At 36.0% G+C, this 15,336-nt stretch overlaps 1 protein-coding gene across 1 annotated transcript; it reads right to left on the reverse strand.

Annotated features, from left to right (window-relative positions):
• Window positions 1-5,309: 5,309 nt before the first annotated feature.
• On the reverse strand, window positions 5,310-5,621 carry LOC140873126 (uncharacterized protein At1g05835-like). Its single transcript, XM_073276105.1, has one exon. The coding sequence runs from the start codon at window positions 5,619-5,621 to the stop codon at window positions 5,310-5,312; it is 312 nt and encodes a 103-aa protein (XP_073132206.1).
• Between the last annotated feature and the right edge of the window lie 9,715 nt (window positions 5,622-15,336).

The following is a 15,336-nucleotide window of genomic DNA, read 5'->3' on the forward strand; positions in this document are numbered from 1 at the left end:
CGTATCCCGATACCTTGTGTGTCAGAAGGTCAAGGCAGAGTTTAGACGACCCGGAGGGTTACTTCACAGCTTAGAGATTCCTGAGTGGAAGTGGGAGCATGTGACGATGGACTTTGTCACCCACTTGCCTATGTCTTCCAGGAATTGTGATGTTATTTGGGTTGTCGTGGGCCGGTTGTCGAAGTCAGCGCATTTTCTTCCCTATAACCGCGATTATACCTTTGATAGGATGGCGCAATTGTATGTGCGGGAGATTGTTTGATTGCATGGGATTCCGTTGAGCATTGTCAGCGATAGAGATTCGAGATTTACCTCGAGATTTTGGGGTAGTTGCCAGTGAGCCCTTGGTACTACTTTGAGCCTGAGTACGGCTTATCATCCAGAGACGAATGGACAATCCGAGCATACTATTCGTATTTTAGAGGATATGCTTCGCGCAGCGGTGATGGATTTTGGCCCAGCGTGGCATGATCATTTACCCTTGGTGGAGTTCGCTTATAACAATAGTTTCCATCGCAGCATTGGCATGACACCATTTGAGGCTCTTTACGGACGTCATTGTCGTACACCTTTGTTTTGGGACGAGGTCGGCGAGCGTCAGGTTGAGGGTCCTCAAATGATTCAGCAGATGACTAATGCAGTGGAGTTGATCCGACGCAGGATTAAGGCGGCCCAAGATCGACATGCTAGCTACGCGAACACTCACCTGAGACCGTTACACTTCGAGGTGGGAGAGCATGTGTTCTTGCGTTTGTCACCTTTCCGGAAGGTGATGAGATTTGGTCGCAAGGGTAAGCTGACACCGAGATTTATTGGTCTTTTCAAGATTCTCGAGAAGGTTGGGGATGTGGCTTATCGTTTGCCCTTGCCACCCGATCTTTCGGAGATTCACGATGTTTTCCACGTGTCTTTGTTGAGGCAGTACGTGGCGGACGAGTCGCATATTTTGCATCCGACCGAGGTAAAGGTAGATCGGGATCTATCATATGTGGAGAAACCCCTGCGGATTCTAGACAGGAAAGACAAGATACTTCGTAACAAGCGTATACCGTTGGTGATGGTACAGTGGCAGCGCAGAGGTACAGAGGAAGCTACTTGGGAGTTGGAGAGTCGGATGTTAGCCGAGCACCCCGAGTTATTTTGAGATTTTATACTCCTTTGTACCGAGTTTGTACTTGTTTAGTTGTAATAAAGAATATTCGTGTTGAATCCTGTACTTTTCCTCTGACTTTAATTTCGAGGACGAAATTTATTAAGTGGGGGAGAATGTAGTAACCCGTATCCAAAAGTAATGATTAATAGGTAATTAATCAAGTGATCATGTTTAAATTTAATAAAACATGATTAAAAAAATTCCAAATGGATTAACGGAGCCCGAAAATAGATCCAGGATACTCAAAAATGGTGGGCATGACTCGGGAGGTTCGGACGCTCCGAACTGGTGTTCGGAGGACCCGAACGTGATTGGAGTCAGGATCGAGGGCCCGAGGAGTTCGGACGATCCGAAGAGGGGTTTGGAGGATTCGAACCAGGATCGGAGGCTCCGTTGGTGGAATCGGAAGACCCGAACAGGGTTGGGGCTTACGTCATCAATTACGTCAGCAAGGTTACGTCATGGCTGACGTCACTAATGGGACTTCGGAGGACCCGAAGTTAGGATCGGATGATCCGATTGTGTTCGGACAATCCGAAGTCATTATTGGAGGATCCGAACCAGTTCGGAGGGCCCGAATCCGAGTTCGGACGGCCCGAACGCCGTCTATAAATAGAGGAGCCGAGGTTCATTTGTGACTTGCTCATTTCCTCTCTTCTTTCTCTATTCCTAAGCCTTCTGACTCAGATCTAGGGAGATCTAGGCGTCCTACGGGAAATCCGAAAGTGGCTTAGTGATCTAGGCGTCGTCGCGGAGCTGTGACCTAGTTTTGAGGCTATCGACAGCAAAGGGCTAACGACGGACGCATGTATAGCTTTGGCATCCTAAAAATATTTAGGAGTATGCCTTAACTTAATTAAGGATTTTAGAGCTTTATTGTTGATGCATGGATATTTGCATTGTAGTAGCAGTAGACTGGAATAGTAGGCTTGGAGTCTAGACCAGCGGAGCTAGGTTTGACCAGCAGTGTTAGAGGTACGTAAGTACTGACCGAGATAGCCGGCATGATATATTTGCATGTATGTTGCATGAGTATGTGCTATATGTCTTATCATATTTTAGCATGTTTTACCGTCTTAGCACATACATGATTTTACGTGTGACTGCATCCGGAGAGATGTGAGTCATTTACAGTCTCCATATGGAATAGTGATCTCATATTGGACTCGAGTCAGGTATGACAATTTTCATATGGGACTTGTATCCTATTATGGATTCGGGTCAGGATGGGGTTGGCTCAGCCCTGATATGGAATATACGAGTACCCCGCAGAGTAGCTCTCTAGCCGGTACTGTATATTCCCGGTGCCATGAGCAAGTGTTTTCACTTGAGTTTTAAATCATATTGTGTGCGCATATCTGTATTTATATCATTGCTTTCGTATTGAGCGTTGTAGCTCACGCCCCTGTGTTTGGGTATCGTGGTGTACCTTGTGGCGGGGCAGGTTTGAGGCTGGGCGGTCCAGACGGCTCTCAGCAGGATTGAGCTTGGGAGAGTGCGAGGTTATAGAGGGTAGTGATTTTTTTACCCTGAACATTCGATTTGGTTGTATAATAATATTTATACACGATTGTTATCGTCGGTTGTATTCTGCCGATTGGATTTGTTGTATTTTAATTATCCGCTCTTTACGCTTTAAGTTTTAATTGCATGCCCTTTTATCGTAACTCTGATTAGTTAATGGATCTGGGTTGGGTCACTACAGCTTTGTATGCTGTTCAGCCTCAGAGACAATCACAACCTGCGGCTCAGGTTCCACAGCAACCTCCTCGATTTGAAAGTGGTGGTAGTAGCAGTGGTAAGAAAGGATATTTGCAAGCTCGAGGGAAACAGTTTAAAAAGTCAGGGAGCAGTACTTCGAGTTCCAGTGGCTCAAAACCGAAGTTAGGAGTGTATTGTAGCAGTTGTGGTGGAAGTCATCCGACCAATCAGTGCCGAGGTGTATCTGGAAGTTGCCATATATGCCATCAGGCTGGACATTTTGCGAGGGTGTGTCCTCAGAGAGGTTCTGAAAGATCACGAGGTACAGATTCATCACGATCAGTGACTCAGCCTGAGAGGCAAGCCTCTTCTGTTCATTCCTTCCAACCATCACATCCACAGCAACAGACAAGGCCAGGAGGGAGTCATACTGGTAGTCAACCCTCGAGATCACAGGCTCATGTCTTTGCACTGACGGAGGAACAGGTACATGGAGCACCAGATGATTTGATTGCAGGTAACTATTCTCTTTGTGGTTATCCTTCATATGTATTGATAGATACAGGTGCATCCCATACATTCATCTCTGAACGATTTGCATTATTACATGCTTTGCCTGTTGAATCATTACCTGTTGTAGTATATGTCTCTTCACCTTTGGGGAGAGGTCTTATATCCATGCAGATGGTTAAAAATTGTTTGCTACAGTATGATGGTAATGGGATAGAGATAGACTGTATTGTGCTTAGTTTGTCTGATTTTGACTGCATTATTGGGATTGATATGCTAACCAAGTACTGAGCTACCGTAGACTGTTTCCAGAAAGTTGTGAGATTCAGACCTGAGATGGCTGGAGAATGGAAATTCTATGGTAAGGGTTCTCGTGCTAAGATTCCTCTGATTTCAGTATTATCTATTACTCGACTTTTACAGAAAGGAGCAGAGGGATATCTTGTATATGCAGTTGATGTATTGAAAACTAGCCATAGATTGGCTGATTTGCCAGTGGTTAGTGAATTTGCTGACGTTTTCCCTGATGAAATTTCGGGATTACCTCCATATCGTGAGATCGATTTCAGCATAGAACTGATGCCAGGTACTGTACCGATTTCTAAAGCACCTTATCGAATGGCACCCGTAGAATTGAAAGAACAGTTGGAAGATTTACTGGCCAAGGGATACATTCGACCCAGTGTTTCTCCTTGGGGTGCTCTAGTATTATTTGTTAGAAAGAAAGATGGTTCCATGAGATTGTGTATCGACTACCGGCAACTGAACAAGGCAACGGTAAAGAATAAATATCATTTGCCTCGTATTGATGATTTGTTTGATCATTGTGCATTATCTTGAGTTTTAAGATTTCATGTAGTGTTCAGTTTCACTTTGGGATTTTCAATTAGTGATAAAATTATTATTTTCTTGTAGAAAATTACATTATTAGGAAACAATGATATCTTAACATAAGAGTAAACTCTAACATTTTCAATTGAATGAACAAGTCTGGGTAAATTAGCTTTCGATGCCTAAGTACCGTCATTGTGAGATTTTGGGTTTCCTACTACGATAGAAGTTAATTATAATAAAATGTATTAAGAATGTCATATTTTAGGAAGTGCAGTAGGACCTTTGGGTTATTGGAATATAGAATATTTTAAAATATTGTTGTACCGGGCTTGTGAGACTAAAAAAATTGTAGTATTTTTTAATTTTTTTCATATTTTATTTTACTAATTAATTTTATATATTATTAATTTTTCATAGTAATAATTTAATATTGATTAAATTATTTGATTAAATTTTATTTTTCATTTTCTTAGCATTTCAAGTGTTTTTATAATTTTGTTAATTTTAATTAAAAAATTAACATTTATTTAAAAAAAATTAATAAAAAATTAGGCGGGTCAGCCCGCCCGCCCGCAGCCCAAGGCGGATTGGGTTGTGTTGAGCATTTGGAGGCCCGTCCCACCCTGCCTAAAGGCGGGTTGAGACGGGTTGAGGCCCGGCCCGTTTTGACAAGTATATATATATATATATATATATATATATATATATATATATATATATATATATGTATTACCAAGAATAATCTAACAATATATTATAAAATATATTATGATGTGTATTTTGTTCATGACATTTTATTCATATAATAAATTCACTTTGTATTTGAGAAAAATTAACTCAATGGTTCGAGTACCGCTGGTTAATTGGTTGAACTTGAACCTATGACTCATGAGTGGCTCACAAACTTTGGTCAATCGATATTTGTGTTGGATTTAAACACCAAATCATATTCGAAAAATATCAAAATTTATCCCAAAAAAACAAGCTCCATATACCATATATGATATATATTATCATTCACAAATCCATATATAGCGATAACATTAACAAACTATAATATTCCATGCACTAATAACAGTTTCCATCAAATTAAATTAAATCAAACCAAAGTTCAAGAGCAAGCAACATTAGACGAATTAGGCTTGAAGGCAAACTGATCATCCCAAGCATAAGTGAAACTAAGCGTAGCAAATGGGTAAATGGGCTGCTCATCGTTGATCAAGAGACATAAATCCCCAGATTTTGCGATCACCGAAGTGTTCAATGGCTCCACTGTGTCAAATCCTTTGCACATTAGCGTCACGTGAAGCTGAGTGCATGGGCATTCATTCGTCACCGTCACATTCCACTGGGATTTACCTTTCACTAATGCTCCTGTTGCCGTCTGGTTGATCAGCAGATCGCTTGTCTCGCAATGTGCCATACTCCCTGAATATATGTACGTCGAGACACCGTTTGGTTCGAGTAAGAGGACGATGAATTATGTATAGTATATAAACGATAAATCTATATATGTAGATGATATGATGATTTAAAAATTAAAACTTTAATCACTCGTAGAAGTCAAGTCACAGATTGGATTTTTGAAAGATGCATAATTCTAGAGTATGGAAAAGTACTTTATTAAAATGGGTATATGAAATGTTTGAGATCGCCAAGACCATTTTTGATGGCATACTAAGGTAGTGTTATATAAGATTAGCACATCATGTCAATTTGGGAAGATTGCATTTCATCGGAGTATTGATTCGACAATATTGTACGTGTTAAACATCGAAAAACAAATTAAAAAAAAATTAGAGGATCAAAATCGCAAATTGACAAAAATATATAAATCTGAGAGCGTCTAATATACCTTGGCTTGTAAATGTCACGAAGAAAATCAGGCATAGAAGCTTGATGATGCCTTCCATGGAAGATTTAAAAGCGGGTGACTTCTTCTTTTTATTGTTAAAGAAAAGCACCAAAAGGGTTTTGGTTAGTTTTTCTTTGTATACAATGCCAATGGCAAAGCACGGTCATTTATACGGACATGAATTTAAAAAAAATAATAAAAGGAAAAGATCCATATATAAAATATAAAGGTGCAAAAATAAATATTACTGTTTTTAAACATTCACACGCAAAAAAGGGCATATATCTCAAATCTTTAACGGAAATAAATAAATCATAGGATCACGAAATTGTTACATATTAAATTCTGTAGATTTTATTGCCGTCTTTCTAACTTTCAATTTCAATATTAAATGATCTCAATATGTGGGTGAATTAAATTTATGGGACATTTTAATATAGGGAGGCAGGCCCGGACCTGAAGGGAGGCCCAAGAGGCCTCCGCCTCATGCCCATGTAATTAGGATTTAAGAGGGCCAAAAAAAAAATACTAAGTATTAAGTATAGATCCAAAAAATAATTTTAATTTATTTGAGTCTTTGACTCTTAAGGAATCCAAATATATTAATTGACCCAATAAGTTATTTTGGGCTTCTGCAATATTTAAGGCTTAAAAACGATATTAGGTAAAAAAAGAACTTAAAATTTATGTTATTTGATTATTTTACATACATTTTGAATATTATATGTTATTTGATATTTATATTTTAGTTTATATTTTTAGGTGTTTGATTTAGAGAAACATCTCATTAATTAAAAAACTGCATTGTATTATTTGAGGGCTCATTTTCTAAAACTCGTCTCAGACCTAAAAAATATCAGGTCCGGCCCTGTAGGGGGTGTTATTTATACTCCAAAAAAATATTATCACACTCAACTTCATATATTTCTTTCCTAATTTTGTGATGACAATCTATCTTTTTAAATTTTACACACTTTTCCTATTTTATTTCATTTAATGAAAAAATATTATATTTAATATAAACTATAAAATACAAATTTCAAACTAATTTTCAAATTAGAAAATGTTTTATATCATAAATCATCTTCAAATATCATCTCATTATTATGAAAGATTTTATTTTAAAAATATCTCAAAATAAGTTGTGTGACTAAAAATTTATAGTATATTACGTGATTTGATTACCAATTAAATTAAATAATTTTAATTTATTTCAAACAAATAACATAAGTTAATATTATTAGTAAATGAAAATAATTTATTTTGTTTTGAAAAACAATATAATTAATACCTGAATAAAAAAATATTTCCATCTAGAAATTTTTGAAAATTTTTATTCTATTTTGAAAATTTTTAATGAATTGAAATAAAATTAAAAATAATTTTAAAATTAAAAATAAATTATGAGATAATTAAATATGATTAATTATAAATATATCTTTATTTAATACTGGATGATTAATTTGCTTTAATCATATAAACTTTCGATAGAATTTGAGATATAAATATAAATATATTAAAAATTTCCAATTAAAGTGAAATTGTACAAAATTTGATTATATATAATATTAAATTAAAATATTAAAAACTTTGAATATAATAATAAGATTAATAGTTGCACACGAACGTCGAAAGTAGTTGCACATGAACTTGATTTTTTTTTTGCTCTTTCTTCCCCCTTCTCATTTTATTTGGGAACCTGAGAACTTTCTTTTTTGGTAAGTAAATCTTGTAATGAACAATATCACTTTTTTTCAATAAGATTAAAAGATTATTGTCAAAAAAAAAATAAATAAAATAGACTAATAGTCAATATGGAAAAGTGTATATAAGTTTAGATTTTGGATGATCAATCAAAATTTTGTGTATAAAGAAAGATATATATAAGGGTATATTTAGGGGTGGGCGTCGGGTTGGGGTTTGGCAGGTTCGGGTTTTTCGGACCGGGTACCCGACATGTCGGGTAGTTATTTTGACTACTCGAACCCGATCCGAAATAATCGGATACCCGACAGTCGGGTACCCGATTTTTTTGGGTAAGGTCGGGTGCCCGTAGTCTGGTACCCGAAAATTGCTACATTGTTTTTTTTTTTTTTTTTTTACAAATTCATTGAATATAAATTTAATCAATCCATATATTTGTGGTCGTGGGCTACAAAACCCTTTGATCTTTACTTATTTTTCACAATTTTTTTTAAAAATCTCAACTCTGTCAAACAATTAAATAATCAAGGTCCGTGAAACAATAATTATCATTACTCAAGTAATGTATTGTATACCCAATCCAAAGAAAAACGAGCGACCATTTTAATTGAGCAATATAATGGAAATGAAGAGGAAGTATGAAAGTTAATATTGGGCTTTAAATATTAGACTTACAGAAATATAGACTTGGATAACACAAACTAATATATATTGAATTTTCAAAAAATAAAAATAATCCGTGTACCCGAACCCGATCTGGTAGTAATTATACTACCCGTCACCAACCCGAAAAATATATTATCGGGTTCGGGTTCTCCTGAATTTTTTTAAACTAACAGACCCGATCGGGTCGGTACTCAACCCCAAACGCCCACCCCTAGGTATATTTGTCAAATAATGGAATAAAAATGTGAAATGGAGTGTGATTAACACTTTTTGGAGTGTAAATAACACTTATTTTTAATAATGAGTATGTCTCTTGTGAGACGGTCTCACATATCATTATTTGTGAGAAGGGTAAACCCTACCTATATTTACAATAATAATTTTGACCTAAAAAGTAATACTTTCTATGGGTAACCCAAATAAGAGATTCGTCTCACAAAATTGACCGTGAGACCGTCTCACATAAGTTTTTGTGTTTAATATATATGAGACATCTTGTTTTTAATGAAGTCAAAGAGATTCAGTAGATATATCTACTGCCTTCAATAGACATGACATTTCCACCGACTTCAAGTAGACGATTTACTAATTGAAAAAGTAGACAAGAGCAGACTACATCAACTAAATCTCAATCAACATGAACAAAAAATTAGTTGAAATTTGTCTCACATGAAAACAGTCCAAACAAGTCTACATGAATCGAAAAAAAATGGGACAATTCCTAAATATATCCCTGTATCTTTTTCATTTTCCGTATTATATCCCTTTCACTTTTCATGTTCCAAATATATCCCTGATTCATTAAATAGTCTCTTGTATTTGTCCTTAAAACTAAATAATGCTCATTCTACCCTTTATTTTCCTATTTAAAATTTAAAGGCTTAATCTCATCATGCTTCCGTCAGTAAATTAAAGCAGAATACCTCTTTGACCACACTGTTGCCGGGTTATGTCCACCGGGTTTTACAGGTTGTTCCTCACAACCAAACCGCGCGATCGCAACCGATGGTTCCTGACACAGACTTCTTCAGCAGCAGCTAGCACATCCCTATTTCGTTTTCTACCTTAGGGCGCATAGTAAAAGCTTAATTTTTTTAAATAAAATAACATGATAGAGAAGAGCTTCGGAAATTTATTCAAACAACATATTATTACATAAATCAACCTCCTTTGAAGAGGAGGAGATAACTTGTTTAGCTACTCATAGTAGCCTTGTTCTTGAAATACATAAAAGTAAAACTTAATACAATAGAAAGAGAAATATTACAATGTTTTATTTGTAAGAAAACTGAAGAAAATGATCGATGTCTTCAGCTTTCTTAAAATCCTGTATTTATAGCCGAAGTTCCACTCGTTTCACCGAAAAAATTCAGGGAATCTTACAGTTGTCTTGAATTCTTTATGATATTATTGATGACATCTTTTGCTAGTGGGAGTCACATGCCCGATGGCATCTTTTACTAGTGGAGGAGTCACATGCTTGACTTTTTCTTTTGGATTTATTCTCCTCACATGCTTTTTTTATTGTTGTCGGGGCATCTTTTGCTTTTGCAGTAGGCCCCTGGGAAAACGCGGTTTTGGTGGTCCCTGTCCACCTTTGCTTGTCTCGAAAAAATCTTTTCGATCCGTTCGGGGTTTGAAGGTTTTTCCGAATTCTGGCTCCTTCTAGTTTGGATATTTTGGGCAGATATTCTCTGATCATCTTCTGATATGAGCCATGTTACAAAATTTTCGGTGAGTTTCTTTACTCCCCGGCAGCTTGTTGTTCCACAAAAAGTTCCTCTTCTTTTCGAAGAGTTCTTCCGCAAAAGCCGTAGTTTTTCCTGTCATTGTGTTTAACAGGAATGATCCATTCACAGAATTTTGATAAATTTTGAACGAAAACTTGACCTTATCCATCTCGGTGAGACAAACCCAAATACCACATGCCTTCTGGTTGAAATTTTATTTTCTCCAAAGGTGGACACCAATGGTATTTCTTCAAATATAGGATCCTTGATAAATCTTTGATTATTCATGTCAGGTCTCTTTAGCTTGATGAAATGAAAGGGCTCGTGTGATCCTTTCCCTGTTGGTTCTGGAGCAGCACTAAAGAAGTATAACTCGAGCACATCTCCTCTGGACAAATGATCATTATTTGCCCATGTTTCTTGGACTGCTTCCTGAATCCATTTTGGTAGTTGTGATATTTCTTGGAAGCCTGGTGAAGTTGTATAAACTGAGGTTAGAGCCCCAAATTCATACCATAGCTTTACATCCTTAGGATTGACATTGTTTTTTAGCCAAACCCTTGGATATATTCCTGCAACATCAACCCTGTAATTGATCGGGTTGATTTCACTTCTTGTACTTAATTTCTCCCATCTTTGTTGATAAACCTGAAATGGAGAAATTACAGCTGGGTTAGTATCAATCTTAGATTTGCCCTTATCAGTGTGGGGCCTAAGATTGATCTCTTCCTCTTTAACCCCAGAGGCGGAGGGTTGACTTGATGAGTTATCCTCATCAATTGTTGCTTTATCTAGATCATCAAAAGCTGATGATAGATTAGAACTTGTTTCTTGAGTATTAGAATCCTCAACATATTGTTTTACAATCGGTGGTTGTATTTTTTGTTTTTGAGAAACCAGTGGTTTTTCTATGGCACGCATAATTGGCCCTTGAATAGCAGCCCATAGTTGAGTTTGAGCTTGCATACATCCTGTGATTCGATTGGATACTTTGATCCGATCAGCTTGTTGTAACCTGCCCGCCATATCGGCACTTATGACAAGCTGGTTGAACTCGGTTTGAAGCAACCCAAGGTGTTTCCTGAGATGCCTCTGCATTTTCATGATGAAATCTACGTCACTGCCTTCCATCTCTTGTTAAAAAATCTGCAAGAATATTTTCATGAGATTTAATAATAACAATATCAAAAATATAATTTTGACATAAAGCTTGCCATCTTAATAATCTAGCCTTCTCAGGTTTAGATTCAATCTTATTCCTTAGGAAAGCTTTTACCTAAGTGTTATCAACCTTTTAAGTGAATTTTTTAGCAAGTAAAAATAATGGCCATTTTTCGAAAGCCTTTTTAACTTCATAAAATTCCTTTTCGTTGATATGTCATCTGATAGCCTCAGATTCTGAAAAAATACCGCTACAGTATCTGCATGGTATTTCTCCATCCGGAGTGATCTTAGTAAGAACTGTTGTCCACCATTAGTCACTGGCGTCTGTAAATAACACCAGATCATCTTCATCCAAGGGTATAGACATTTTTGGGAGATTTTTACATATATCCTTTAATTGGTTTACCTTTTTAGTATGTTCATTGGTCCATATAAACCTTGCATCCTTTTTTAACAAAGGACTAAACACCTTTCTATACATTGCTAGATTGTTTATGAACATCCCTGCAAAATTAACTACTTTTAGAAAACTTTGGAGTTGTTTTACACCTTTGAGTTTATCTGAAAAATTCTTTACCTTTTCCACAATATGAGGTTGTAGAATTATTCCAGTTTCATCAATCTCAATTCCAAGGAATTCAATTTTCCTTGTTGCTATGACTGCTTTCTTTTCAGATAAAATCAGTCCTTCTTGTGTACAAATTTTAGAGAAAATCTCTAAATGTTTAATATGTCCATCTATGTTTTTCGATGCTATAAGAATATCATCAATATAAACAAACATGAAGTTGAAATAATCTTTAAAAAGATTATCCATCTTTCTTTGAAATATTTGGGGTGCATTAGCCAATCCCATAGGCATAACTTCCCAGATATAATGTCCTTGTGGTGTAGGAAAGACTGTGAATTTCTTACTGCCTTCTTCCATTCGAATCTGGTAAAATCCAGATTTACAATCAAATTTTGAGAACACTCTAGCATTTCGTACACAGCTAATTAGATGTTCTTTACTGGGTATGAAGTATCCATCAAATTCCAGGATTTTATTAATACCTTGGTAGTTAATAACTAACCTGGGTTTTTTTCTTTTTATTTCACCATGATTTCTGACCAGAAAACCTGGGTTGCTATATGGTAAAACTCCTTTTTTGATTAGACCAAGGTCCAAATGTTCCTTGATAATTATTCTCATATCCCTTTGATCTGTTATGTTCTTTGGGATAGGCTTATATCTGACAAATTCATACTCTTTGCCTTTCTTTAGAGTAAGACTGACTTTGAGTTGATTTCTATCCCACCATGCCAAAGAATGCTCGTTGTAACTTTCTTTGAGCCTCTTTTTGACATTTTCAAGGGATACTTTATTTTCTAACTCTATATTTCTGTGATTTAGAGTTACTTTGAGAAGCTTCATATCCTCTTTTTGGAGTTCTTGTTCTGTTATTATTTTCAACATGGTTTCTCCAAACCTTCTTGGATTTTTCATTTTCGGGTGAAAAAGTTGTCCTTTATCACCACGCTTACTGCGAAATATTATCGGTATTTGTCGATAAAAAGCAACCTTGAGTCGTTGAACGATAATTTTATGATCACAAATTGTAGTGAACATAAGTCTTCTTGACTCATTGTCTTGTGTGGACTTCTTAAACATTTGTAAGAAGTTATTTCCTAACAGGATATCAGCTCCTGTATCATGGAAATAGATTGGTGGTGTTTTTACCTTGTACCAAGGTGTTTGACCTGCTCCTCCTATAAGGATCTCTGTTTGTTTTATTCCTTTGCAAAGAATTAAAATTCTTCGAGAGAAATCTCGTCTAGCAATTTTTGGCAATTCTTCTTCACATTCTTCAGGGAAGACTCCTCTTTTTGCTGTACAAATTCCTGCTCCCGAGTCAATATAAGCTGCAAAATATTCAGCCTTATATTGTTCATACAACATCCCTATTGGAATGTATATGGAGAAAGGACTTGTTGTTATTTTTTAAAGGGATTACTAAATGGCCCCGCCATTTTTAACAGACTGTGTTGTAACTCAGTAATCCGATTAAGACTATTTACCTTTAGTTTTCCTAAGGCCTCGGAAGGTAGAGTATGGTTACTCATTTTTACTTCTTCAATGCGTTCTAGTAAATCATGTTCATGACTTACTAATTTCAATAATTGTTTCTTCCTCTGTTTGTAAACAGAGTTTTCAAATCTGATTAAGGGATTGTTCCTTATCCAATTCTCTTGGTTTTCCATCTCGTAGAATTCTTATTGAATCCTCCAAATCTTTTCTTTTGTCATAAACTCTATTCCTTTTTCAAGGCGTTTCCATGGTTTATGGTCCTCCAAAAACTCTAGGCCAAGAATGAGCTGATCCACTTCTTTTCCTGGAATTCCACAGATTTGAACTTCCAATTCTCCAATATTTATTAATCCTTGGTAAGTTCCTGTTACCTGCTGCTCTAAATAGTAAATCGAGTTACAAGGAAATTGGTTCCTGTGACTTGTAATTTCGAATACTATTTTGACTTCTTTCCATCCTTCTGGAGATCTAAGTTTTCCTATTATTGAAAACTCCTTTTCTTCTGGTGGAATTTCCTGAATAGGAGATTTTTCCCACCTTCGACTTGTCTTTCGGTCACCTTGAAAAAATAACCTTCGGGGTTCTATTTTTAGTTCTCTGTATAGAACCGGTTTATCTTGTAATTGAATGTCTGTTTCTTGAATTAAAGGAAACTCGATTCTTTCCGGGTATATTGCTTGAGCAACTTTTCCAAAGATTTCTGGAATTTCAATAAACTTATTTCTAATAAATAATTCAGAATTGTGCGTATTAGAAAGAGCATATGAAATTTGATAAGTAATAGAATATGGTCTATTACCTTCCTTCATTAATCTTTTTTCCTTGAAGTTTTGATGCAACGTCAAGGCTCGACTAAAGTCTCTGTCAGCTAAATTGTAGGCTATTCTTGGATAAATAACTCCTACAATTTTTTTTGCACATAGATATCCTGAGATCGTACCCAGAACAGTATCTTGGATATTCCCCATTCTTTTATCACATACTACGATATCTATGGGTGAAACTATTCCTTTTTTAAAAGTTGCCTTGATCATTATTTGGATTGCTCCAATATGAATCCAAGACATCGTTCTTGCTACCTCACTTTTCAGCTTTTGCAATTTCTCTCTTACTTCTTCAAAAGGAATTAACTGCATCTCTATTTGATTACTTGTTAACTCCATCGGGATTGCCATTTTCCTTCTGGATACTTTGTAAATCAAATGATGTCTTCTTTGTCTTAGCCCTAGGTTGCCTAAGACCCTCTCTACTTGTCCTGCAGAAAATCCTTGGTACTTCTGTAATGTTGGATTTTCTCTCATAATCCTTTGGACCATATTATGAGATATCGTGGTTTGACTAAAAAATCCAGCCAAACTCTCTTGTGTTTCGTGTCGAAACACTTTTTCTTTATTCTGATACTGATTCTGATTCATCTTCAAATTCATCTTGGCTAAACAATATCTCTTCTTCGTATATACTTTCATCTGAGGGGATATATTCAAATTAATATACTTGGACTAGATCTTGAAAGAATACCGCATCATCCATATCTAATGTTGCTTCAAAGAATTTAACTCCCTTTTTCTCGTTTTTTGGACAGTTTGTAGATATATGTCCTCTTGCTCCACATGTCCAGCAGTTGCAATCCTTGAAACTTTCACTTGCTCTCGTATGAGTTCTTCTGAAAGTTCTTCTAGATGGTGTTCTTCCCCTACCTTGTGATGAGTTTGTTGCTGGGATGTTCTTGTAGGTCCACTTCTTCTACCTGATCTATAAGATCTGGCCTTTTGTTTGTACCAAAATGTTCTTGGTTTCCAAGAACTTTTCATTCTTTTATTGTAGGGATTATTTCTGAATTTTTTCCTTTTAAATCCCTGTGATTTATTCCCTATAACCGTAGGAAGATCATTTTCTCTACAACATAGAGGAGTATGCTTGTTAATACCCCTTATTTTCTTGTAGTTCTTCT

The sequence above is a fragment of the Henckelia pumila genome, unplaced genomic scaffold, assembly GCF_033568475.1.
Source record: "Henckelia pumila isolate YLH828 unplaced genomic scaffold, ASM3356847v2 CTG_525:::fragment_3, whole genome shotgun sequence".
Taxonomy (NCBI): Eukaryota; Viridiplantae; Streptophyta; class Magnoliopsida; order Lamiales; family Gesneriaceae; genus Henckelia; species Henckelia pumila.